Genomic DNA, 11,821 nt, shown 5'->3' on the forward strand with positions numbered 1-11,821 from the left:
CAGGTCCTCCTTACCTTTGGACTCAGTCATCCATTATACTAAGTAAGGGTTCTCAGCTTCTGGTTTGCATGCAAAAGTTAGTGTAAGAGTTAATTTCCCTCAAACTCCATTTCCTTCCCTCTTTTCCCTTTTATCTCCCTCTATCCTGTACTGATTTTTGGGAAAAAATACAAAAGAATATAAAGACCCATGGCTACTAAGAGTTTCTTGTCTTTGCTCACACCACACACACACACGACCAAAACTCACTAGTTTAGCAAATACCACCTACATCATAGGCACAGTACTTCTAAAAATTGGGCAAGGATAGAGTCACATGCAAGAACTTAGGCCCATGTCAAGGACTTTGATGATGTTTGTAGATTTGTCAATATTTGAAATGTAATCTAATAACCTAGTCAAGTAATAGGCTAGATGGGATAAGCAATAAGGTTCAGAATAAGTATTCTAGTACTGAGATCATAATGAATTATGTATACTATATACCTGGCCCTTTAAATGAGAATGAGCCACTTTCCCAAATTACAGAGAGCACAAAAATGCCCAGTCTAGAAATACCATCCACCTGTGTAGCCAGTCAATCTATAGATCCCTATATCTACTGCCCTGGCTCTTTAATTCTTCAGGATCATCATGTTTAGACTTCTGAGGTTTACTTAAGGTCCTCTTGCTGTGAAGAACCCCGACTGGACCAACTTTTCTGTTTACTGACCTTGATCCAGCCCATCTGACTCTAAGTTTGCACATCCCTATAGCCCTCAGCTTCAATGCAAGTATGCTCCCCACTCCCAGGAGGGTATTTCTGTGCCAGTTCCAACCCCAAAGGCACCCGCATAGGGGAGGGGTGAGATGAAGAGGAAAACAAAAAGTACTGTAGATCAGTTTTAGAAAGTACTGTGTTTGCCTTCAGCTGGTGCACGTGGTTGCGGCATGTTCAAGAGCAACGTCAGTATGCAGACTTCCATGGGGTCGGGGACAGAGGCTAGGACAGTTATCATTTGCAATACACTAATCCTACAGTAAGAAACATTAAGTTTGCCAAATGTCAGTTTATATAGTAAATCACAATGACCATGAGGAATAATATGATGACTTTTAACAACTTTACTATCCCAATTCACAATAACAAAGAAAACATTTTTTGTATTCACAAAATATGTTAAAGGGTGTTGCCGCTTTGGCATCTCGGGACTCAGTGTCTTTACCTTTAAATAAGCCATTCAGATGGTATGAGCAGATCAGTTCCACACTGAGATTAATTATTTGAAAACTGTACCTTTATATAGAAATAGAGATTAAAATTTCTTTATGATCTTTTTGAATAAAGATTAAATTCCCTGGCAATCAAGGGAATAAACATCTTCAACCCTCCATGTGTTAAAGATGTAGTCACCACCAGCTGCATGTGGCTACTGAACTTAAATTGAAATGAAACAGATTTACAAATTCAGTTCCTCAGTCAGATGAGCTACATTTTAGGTGCTCAGTGGCCACAGGTTTACTGGTGGCGACGGTAGTGACCACGCAGACACAGAGCATTCCATCATCATAGAAGGTTTAACTGCACAGTCGTGCCTTAGAGATCCACTCCACCTTTGTTTTTCTACGTGGACCAATGTACTTTAATAAAAAGCTAATATTTATAAAATATGAGCTCGACACAATATTTATGCATAGGTTAACAGGCCTGTCAAGCATTTAAAAGCTTCATATGCAAAACATTCAGTTATTTGGTAAGCTTGATTTTTCAGAACCATCTTTTTCAAATTCCTTCAAATTTGAAAGCTTAGAAACATACCACCAATTTTTTTAAGTATTTTCCTTTTCATATGTAGATTGATGAATGAAAGCATCATGTTTTGTTGAGTAATTAGTCCTTCAATAATTCATGTGAGTAATAGGTCACTTTGGGGTCTAACCCCTGCGTCCATTATTTGTGACCACGCGGTCCGCTGACAGATGTCTCACTCCGGATGGACACAACAGAAGACTGGGATCTGTTTCACGTACATCTGTTCCCCAACAGCTCAGCCAGATTAATACTTAAGAATGCATCCAGCTCTGCTAAAGCTCGCATAATCACTAACCCTTATTTTTTAAAATCGATTGTTTTTCTCATTGTCACCTTTTTCCACATGACCTTTCACATTGTTAAGTTTCCAGCAAATAAGTGTTTATATATACTTAAAGCACAAGAAAATCATTTCAACTCTCGTATAAAAGAAACATTTTCAAGACCTCATATTGAAGCTCGGCTTTCTCAGATTTTCTAGTTACTGCTCTAATTCAGCTGAGCTCAGAGTTGTGGTAGGAATATCCCTTTGAAAAAACATAACATGAAATTGTGTGACTTGACATAGTAAGTCTATGAAAAATAGAGACTTATAAACCATAATTAAGATTTGAAAGCTTCATTTTGTTTTTAAAAATATTTGAAACATTATATTCTAATGCTAAGCACACATACTATAAAATCCTTACTCTGAAATTTGATTAGAGTGTACAGGAAGTGAAATTTGATTAGAGGGTTCAGAAAAAAGGATAAGCTAGTCCCTTTGTCCATTATGAAAAACTTGCCTCTGTGTAGCCCTGACCAACAATTTTGTATAATGGTTTCCTCCTTTCCAAAGACGGGACCTGTGCTGAGGTGATGGCTCACCTCTCACCACTGCGCCCTGAAGCTGGAGAAGGGGAGCAAGGGGCTTGGCCCATATTTCTCATGTGGTTCTTCTAATTAGAGATTCATTAGCACTATGAAGCTCCCGCTGCAAAATGCAACTCTCCAATACACACCAGCCGGCTGACCCCATTGATCATCCAAACCTTATTCACACCTATTTAATTTATTAAGGTAGCCTAACTCTTAAAATCTATAAAAACAGATATTTTCTTTAAAATGCAACTTCACAAAGTCGATGCTTCTTAGAGACCACAGAATACAAATGCCTCATTTTACAGGTAAGAAAAAAACTAGCTCAGAGGGGTTAAATGGTTGCCCAAGACACAAGACATCAGGTCCTTTTGGTGCCCACTCCTGAAACCTTTCCTGCACCACAGACAGCTGGAGTAGGAAGCCTATAAAAGGCCCTATAGTGATTTTCAGACTCCGAGGTGTTTTTTCATTAGTAAATGACAAAGATGGTGGAAGGAAGGGGTAGAGAGAGAGAGAAGGAGAGAAGCAGGGAGGAGATGGGGGGGGGGAGAAGAAAGAAGGGAGGGAGGGAAGGAGGGAGGGTTGTGGGCATTTGGCATTCATTCAGAGATCCCTAAAGTGATCATTCTTAAATGTACAAAAATATGAGCTTAATATAGTCTAATCCTACCCATTACTAACTCTTCCATCAATAACTTTTCCTTTATGGGAAACAGATAAAAACATTATAACCCAATCACACGGTACAATAAGCAGCTCCTGCTTCAGGGACGCACAAAAATGCTTATACTTTTCTATGTCAATGTAACATTTCAAATAGAAGCTTACCACTTGATAAAAAACATGTTCCTAGGAGTTCGTCTTTGGTTGAGATTTAGGACAATACCAACGGGCCATCAGTGATGCTTTGAAATTATTTAACTGAAACTATCTGATTCAGTAACAAGCTAAGGTCTAAATTACAAAATAGGCCAGTTTTCTATGGCACCTGCTCCTGTTCCCTTTCAGACCTGTCTCCTCAATTTTGGACACCTTACGCCCAGGCCCTACGCAGGGGGCTGCCCACGATGTGGCATTACTCTCGCTCAGCTCTGCCTGGGCATGGTCTCATGACCCAGACTTGTCTGGCCTTTCTCATAGGGTCTCAAAGAACTCACCTGATCCCTCTTCCATTTCTTTAGGATGTTGCTTCTTCCTAGCTCTCAGCCAGCTAGGAAGTTGGTAATTATTTTATATTAACATGAGTAAACCTGTGTATTATTCCACAAGTAAAATGGCTACAATATGAGATTCCAACATAGAGATCACTGACACCATTGTAGGTAATAAAGAAGGTATTTTCTGAACAGATGGTGTTCTTTGAGCACACAATTTACATAACAGTGGTGGCATCCTGGTCAATCTATGCCCTGGTTGGTGCTTCCTACCCTGCAGTTGAGCAAGGTGGAACCTTCTGGCCATGACACTAACAATGAGGAAATGGGTCAATATTAGTTAAGAATTAAAAAAAAAAAAGAGTTCTGTTGCTTTAACAAAAAGGGAGGGAATACCCTCTTCCAAGTGATGTCACTCGTAAGTAGTAGTGTAGTAATCAGATTACAATGCAATAGGCCAAACTAAAGTTGAGGAGGCCAGTTAGCAAATTCCTTCACTCAACATACTTTATTTTATGTATAAGGCATTCTTCAAAAGCTGACAGGAAACAAAACAGATGTTTCGAACATCTTTCTTTTTCCCCACCTAGATCCCGTCTCTGTCCTCCTACCCCTGCTCTGCGCCTGCATCAGGTGGTCCCTTGCAATTTGGCTTTGGATTATGGTGAGGACCAGAAAAAGACAGCATGGGTGCTGAGTCCCTGACTCCCTCCCTGTGGAACTGGTTGGGGAAATCAGCCAAGTTAAAGCAAAGGCCATAGGCCCTGATGAGTGGCCCTCCCTGCACAGTCCCTCCGAATCCAGGCTCAGGCAGCTCTTCCCCTTTTGCACCTAAGAATGGAATCACCTGTTCCTCTATTTCTAGTCCCAAGAGTACTTCACTATCCCAAATCTTACTTACACCTTTATAAATACTGCGTTTTAAAAACACTTAAAAAGTTATCCTAATATGAATGTGCTATTTATTTACTTTTAGGACCCTCAAAACCAGGGTGGTGGTGAGGAAGACAGACAGTAAATACTATATAACATGTTGGACAATACATGCCATGCAGGAATATGGGGGTGATAGGAGCCAGAAAGGGGGCAGGCGGAAGGAACTGTAAACAGGTGATGAGGAAAAGCCTTACTGAGAAGATGAGATTTGAATACAGGATCAAGGGAGGTGACAATGTGGGTCAAGTAGAAGTTTATAACGGCCCAAGCTACAGTAGTGATTGGCTGGACAGTGAAAGAAGACAGCAAATAGAGAGAATAGGATTGGTGGTTGATTAGAGAGGTAGTGAGGGAGGGACAGTGAGTCTGGACTTACCTTCCAAATCCTGGCTCAGAATAACCTTCCACATAGCCTTCTGAATGCCCCCTCTCATATATAGCTAGCATGTTTACTAATTATAAACAAAAACCTATAGCCATCCAATATAAACTTCAGGGAGTCCTACTCATTATACCATAGCTTACACATACCTAATAAGCAAAGTTAAATATTCTGACAACTGGCTAATTAGTGAGTTCTAAAACTATGGTAGGGAATACAAGACCAGATGTTGTTTCTAAGGAGCAAGAAAAGTTGCTTTTCTTGTGGATGTATTAAATTTGAGGGACTCCCAAGTTGATGTATACAGGAAATATTTGAGCACTGGACTAAAGACAGGTTGAGTGTTAAGCCTGAGGGTAGATGAGAAAAGTGGATGGTATAACCCAGAGAGTACATATGTGTGACAACTGTTAGCCAGGTTGAGAACACCAAAATTAGACAGGCAAACAGAAAGAAGTCCCCATGGGGAGACTGATAAACTATGTTCTGGTGGGGTCACAGAAACCAAGGCAGCAAAGTCAAAGCCAAGTGAAGGAGAAATCCCAAAAGGTAAGGGGGCTGAAATTGGTCCATTTGACTGAGCAATTGGAAGGTGATTGCTAGCCTTCGCCCAAGCAGTTTAAGCAGCAAAAAAAAACAAAGCCAGGTCTCAGATAGCTGAGGACTAATTTAGAAGTGAACTAATAGAAGCAATGAGAGTAAATTAATTTTGCTAGGAGCATATCCAAGAAACTGAGAAAAAAGGCAGAGTAGTAGCCAGAAAGACAATCTTCGAGGACCAAGGCAGGGTGGTAGGATAGGAGAGCCCTGACCACATCACTATGCTTAAGTGAAAGCTAGCAGAGCAAGGGTAACAACCTAAGAAAGTGGGTAGAAGAGATGACCCCAATTTCAGGATGAGGCTGCAGAAATGGGATGGGTTGGTTATGAACAGAGATGACAAACATCTAGGAGTGGCCATGGGTGGGGGCAAAGGACACGGAGTGAAGATAAAAGTCACTGAAATAGGTCTCGAAAGTCTGAAGCTTCAATATAATTGTGATATGAATATCTCCAATGACAGAACTTTGGATAATGAGAGACACTATGAATTTGATAACACAGGTTTAAATATATATAAGAGAACAGCTGGGGAAATATCATCTTCATTCTTTCTATGAAATGAAAGCTAAATTCTTTACCTTTGTCTTCAGGCCTCTTCCCATTCTGGCCTCTGCTTTCCTGTTAAATATTCTCCTCCTGCTACTCTGTCACATTTTAGCAGTCACTGTTCCCCGAAAATGGCCTTCCATCTGCTGGTTTCATCTAATTCTCTCAACCAATTTTTCTTCCACCCCCATCACACCTGGTTGAACAGTATTCCCCCCCTCCCTGTACCAAATTTAGGTCTACCTGGAACCTGAGAATGTAACCTTATTTGTAAATAGGGTTCTGCAGCTATGATTAAGTTAAGGATCTCAAGATGAGATCATCCTGGATTTGGGGTGGATCCTAAATCTAATGCCTTTGCCCTTATATCTAGAGAGGACACAGGAAGAAGAGCAGGCCACGTGAAGTCAAAGACAGAGGTTGGAGATACGCTACCACACGTCGAGGAATGCCAGGAACCACCACTTTCAGAAGCTGAAAGGGGCAAGAAAGAGTGCTCTCCCAGAGCCTGCAGAGGGAGAGTGGCCTGACAGGCGCCTTGATTTCTGAATTCTGGCCTCCAAAACTATGAGAGAATAAATTTCTGTTGTTTTAGGCTCACAAGTTTGCAGTGCTTTGTTAGCACATCCCTATAAAACTAATATAATACCTTAACCCCTCATAAGATACTCTTTACCATTCAACTCAAGCTCCTTTTGGAAATGAAGACTTAAGTGAACAAGAAGATTAATCCTCCATGGAAAAACTCCTGCCAAGAATAGCTCTCCCTCCTCTGAAGACACAGAAATCCTTAAAGGAAGAGTTCCCATCCTACTGATCGTTACATCACTGCACAAAGCACACACAGGTGCTTCATGTTTGATGAATGACTGTTTGGTGACACACTGTCTTACATCATAGCTTACGGTCCTGTCTTTCCAGAAAGGTAAAATCCCCTTGAAGGCAAAGACCAGGTCATCATTTTGCATTTTTATAGCATCTAGTGAAGTGTTCTGCACTAAGTTAGCACCAAAATATTTAAGTTAAATTGTTAAGAGAATAACTGCTATTGATCTACTCTACTAAATTGAAGACATTTCTTCCACCAAAAAAAAAAAAAAGAGTGAAAAAAAAAGAGTGGGGAAAAAAAAAAAGACACTAGTACATTTGTGCCTGCCATCCTGACTTGCAGGCTGTCCCGAACACTCCTCCCTTCTTTGGGGACGAGGAACACAATCATTATTCCAAGTTTCCAAGTCCCCATGGAACCCAATAAAGAGGACTACTCTAACTGTGGCCACACTCATCTGCCCTGCCAACGAGACCATCAAGCAGTCACTATTTTGGCAGTGGCAGCCTTCATATTACACATCAATGTCTTTGCTCATTACTCAAGATGGAATATTAGGGTAAGACCACATAGTATTTTATCTCATCAGTGAAAACAAGGCTGGGAGAAAATATTTGCAAAAAAAAATGCATCTGACAAAGGACTGTTACCCAAAATGTGGGGAAAAAAAACCCTTAAAATGCAGCAATAAGAAAACAACCTGTCCTGGCTGGTGTGGCTCAGTGGATTGAGTGCCGGCCTGTGAACCAAAGGGTCGTTGGTTTGATTCCCAGTCAGGGCACATGCCTGGGTTGCGGGCCAGGTCCCCAGGTGTGGGGTGTGTAAGAGGCAACCACACACAAATGTTTCTCTCCCTCTCCCTCCCTTCCCCTCTCTCTAAAAATAAATAAATAAATAAAATCTAAAAGAAAAAGAAAACAACCTGATTGAAAATGGGCCAAAGAGCTTAACAGACAAGTCACAAAGAAAATAGAAAGAGAGCAAATAAGCTTATGAAGAGATGCTTCACATCATATGTCATCAGGGGAATACAAATTAAAATCAGATACCACTACACACCTATTTGAATGGCCAGAATCCAGAATGCCATAAACACCAAATGCTGGCGAGAATATGGAACAACTCATTTGATGCTGGTGGGGATGTAAAATGGTATAGCAACTTTGGAAGACAGCTTAGTCACTTCTTCCAAAACTAAACATACTTTTACCATACAATTCAGCGATCATACTCCTTGGTATATACTCAAAAACCTGCACATAGATATTTACAGAAGCTTTATTCACAATTGCCAAAAGTAAAAACAGACAAGATGTCCTTCAGTAGGTGAATGAGTCAATAAACGGTGTTCTATCCAGACAACAGAACATTATTCAGCACTAAAAAGACATGAGCTGTCAAGCCATGAAAAGACATGGAGGAACCTTGAACACGTATTACTAAGTAAAAGAAGCTAATCCGAAAAGGCAACATACTGTATTATTCCAACTACATGAAATTCTGGAAAAGGCAAAACCTTAAGACAGTAAAAAGGTCAGTGGTTGCCAGGTCTTACAAAGGGAGGAGTGAATAGACAAAACACAGAGGATTTTTAGTAGCGATACAACTACTCTATCTGATGCTATAATAGTGGATACACGTGGTGCTGGTTAATTTATGTGAACTTGACTGGGCTAAGGGAGCCAGGGTAACTTGTAACACATTGTTTCTGGGTGTGTTAGCATTTGACCCAGTAGAATGAGCAAAGAAGATCCGCCCTCACTGATGTTGGCAGCTATCATTCAATCTGTTGAGGGCTAAATAGAACAAAAAGGCAGAAGGTCAAATTCTCACTCTTTTAGAGCTGGGACATACACCTTCTGCCCTCAAAGGAAAAGCTCCTGGTTTTTAAACTGAGGCTTACTTTAGCGCCTCCCAACCCCCATGTCTCAGGCTTTCAGCCTCAGCCTGCGAGTCAGCTACACTGGTTTTCGGGCCTTCAAAACAGTCTGAATTATACCACCAGCCCCTTCCCGGTTCTCCAGCTTACAGACAACATACAGTGCATATCTCGGCCTTCATTATCCCATAATGAATCTCCTTGCATCTATTATCTATCTATCTATCTATCTATCTATCATCTACCTATCAGTTCTCTGGAGAATTCTAACACACCCCGTTATGAATTTGCCAAAACCCATCAAATATACAAACACAAGAGTGACGTCTAATGTCTATCAACTTTGGGTGTTAATGGTGTGTCCGTGTGAATTCATCAACTGCAACAAAGGCGCCGCTCTGGTGGGACGTGCTGATCACAGGGGAGGCTGAGCTCGTGTGGAGACGGGTGTATGGCAAGTCTCGCATCGTTGCCCAATTTTGCTATGAACCTAAAACTACCCTAAAAATAAAGTCTATTTAAAAAGACAACTACCAAGGCATTATGAGGTTTAAAACCTGAGTGATCTCCAAACACCTCATACGTGTGATCTAATAATGCCCAGTGACCTCACCTTCACCCTCTTCTGGAGCAGCCAGACAACCTCTTCTGGCCAACTTGCAATGGACATGGTCAGCCCCTACTTCATCCTCCCAAGCACAGTAACCTTGATGTAGTTTATCCTCCGTTTTCTGGACCAATTTCACTTGTCATTTGCTACTTACATGTAAACTAACTCCACATCAGGCACTACTTCTCACATTTAAACATAGCATCTCTTAATACCTTCTCTTCTTCTCCCACTCTTTTAAGTGAAGCATCTCTTGGTTTCTTCTATAAATAGGAGTACTTACTAAAGTGCTGGCTTCTGTACCTTTAAATTCAGCGGCCCAATGTAGTTTGCATACTAGGTGTTAGTTACAAAGAAAAAGAGTGTTCTATCTAGATTAAGGAAAAGAAAACCAAAGAGTTTAAGCCCAAATTAAACAGAGTAAACATTTGTACTATTTAAGAGTTATAACGGTCAAGGTACCTTTTTAAATGTTACCCACAGTTACGCTAACTAAGCCTACCTTTCCTCAGTCACCACTCAATATAAAACAGAACTTAATGCCATGCATGGGTGGTGTAGCTTAGTGGATTAAGTGCTGGTTATGAACCAAATGATCACTAGTTCAATTCCCGGTCAGGGCACAATCCTGGGTTGTGAGCCAGGTCCCCAGTTGGGGTCAGCAGAAGCTGAGTTCACACTCATAACCAGTGCTTGGTCCCTAGCTCCTCTGCTTCATTTTTCACTTTTGTACAAAAACAAAAAAAAACTCACCTTAAAATAGTGTTGCTTTCCTATCCTGTAATGTAAATAGTACACTGTGCATTGTTTGTCAACAGGGGGAGGCTATTTTTAAAATTTCATAAGTTTGTATTTAGCTAGAAGAGACAGTACCATATTCGAAAGTTTTTCTCTAAATCATCTCTATATTAAAACTTGAAATATTTCAACTGTAAAATACAGCATTATAACACGTCTTAAATGACTAAGTTTTCCAGTCAGTAAAAGCCAAATGTAAGTAAACAGCATGATGACGATTCTAAAGCCAACATTAAGAGTCAAGAGTTCCTAGACTGAGCCCGAAGAAAACTTGATTCCAGACAATGTCGAGGGCGATGTGAAGGAGGGAAAAGTCCGGAGAGGGTCCAAAGCATCGCGGTGAAACTTTCAGAAGTCAGCAACAAGAGAGTTTAATTCAGAACTCTCATGGAGGTTCTGAAAAAGTCTCACACTTTCCGAGTACGGTCAGAAATTGACAGATTAAAACTTCATCAATTTGGCGCGGGAAAAGTAGGCGCCCTTCCCGCGCTTAGAAAACACCGTCGCTTTGGGTATCAGTTCCTTCCTTTTTGGCACAGAGCAGAACCTCAGTGTGACAGGGCCCAGGGAATACACCCCCAGGCGGCAAGACCGGCAGGAGGTGGCAAGTGGCCCCTGGGATGGCCCGGACTCCGCGGCGGGCGCGGGCGGAGGAGGAGCTTAGGGCGGGGGTGCGCGCCCGGGTGCGGCGAGCCGCGCGGGGGGGGGGGGGGGGGGGTAGGGAGGAAGCGGTGGGAGGCGAAGGCTCGGGGACTCGAGCACTCACCCGCAGGGCGCTCGGGCAGGATGGGCCGCCACCTGAGAGCCCGCACGCTCAGCACCACGTCGCAGCTGCTCCTCCCGATCTCGAAGATGCCCCGGAGCAGGACCTGCTCGGCCGCCGCCTCCCGCTGCTGCGCGGATGCCCTGGGAGCGGGGGGCGCTGCGGCCGCCGCAGGGGGCGCCTCTCCCTCCCCTCCGCCCTCCAGAGCGCTCACCCGGCTGCCACGTCTCCCCAGGGGCATGGCTGGGCTGCAGCCTGGGGTCCGGGGCAGCCTTTGGAGGAGGAGGAAAAGGTGGAGGCCCTGGCAGTCACAACTTGAGCTGCGTCCGGCGCTGCCACAGCAACCGCGCACTGGGCGCTGGGCTGAGACCTAGGAAGGAGGCGGGGCGGGCAGGCGGGGCCGACTAGACCTAGACCAGCATCTTAGGCCTCCAGTCGCCAGTCTCTGCTCCTAACTACCAAAAAAAAAAAAAAAAAAAAAAAAAAAAAAAGAGTAAGTTGCTCCTTCCACCTAGTCCCTACTGTTAGATGCGTGTTAGCGCAGTGCGTCACCCGCAGTTGAATAAACTAGGGATGCTCAAACTTTGACTAGCACACTCGCCCTCCTGGGCGTCTTATTGAAATTCAGATTCTTATTGAATAGGTCCGAGCTGAGGCCCAAAGTCATG

The 11,821-nt window shown here is 42.6% G+C and overlaps 1 protein-coding gene across 5 annotated transcripts in view; it reads right to left on the reverse strand.

Moving 5' to 3' along the window:
* CERKL (CERK like autophagy regulator) overlaps positions 1–11,482 on the reverse strand; it is a 96,086-nt gene extending 84,604 nt beyond the window's left edge. For all 5 annotated transcript variants that reach the window (XR_008426185.1, XR_008426184.1, XM_053918824.2 and 2 more), the window contains exon 1: positions 11,157–11,482. Coding sequence is in view for 3 of the 5 variants with exons in the window: in XM_053918824.2 (XP_053774799.1) it covers positions 11,157–11,394 (238 nt within the window). In the remaining 2 variants the exon portion in view is untranslated. The remainder of the gene's footprint in view (positions 1–11,156) is intronic.
* Positions 11,483–11,821: the final 339 nt, after the last annotated feature.

Source organism: Desmodus rotundus, chromosome 2 (assembly GCF_022682495.2).
Source record: "Desmodus rotundus isolate HL8 chromosome 2, HLdesRot8A.1, whole genome shotgun sequence".
Taxonomy (NCBI): Eukaryota; Metazoa; Chordata; class Mammalia; order Chiroptera; family Phyllostomidae; genus Desmodus; species Desmodus rotundus.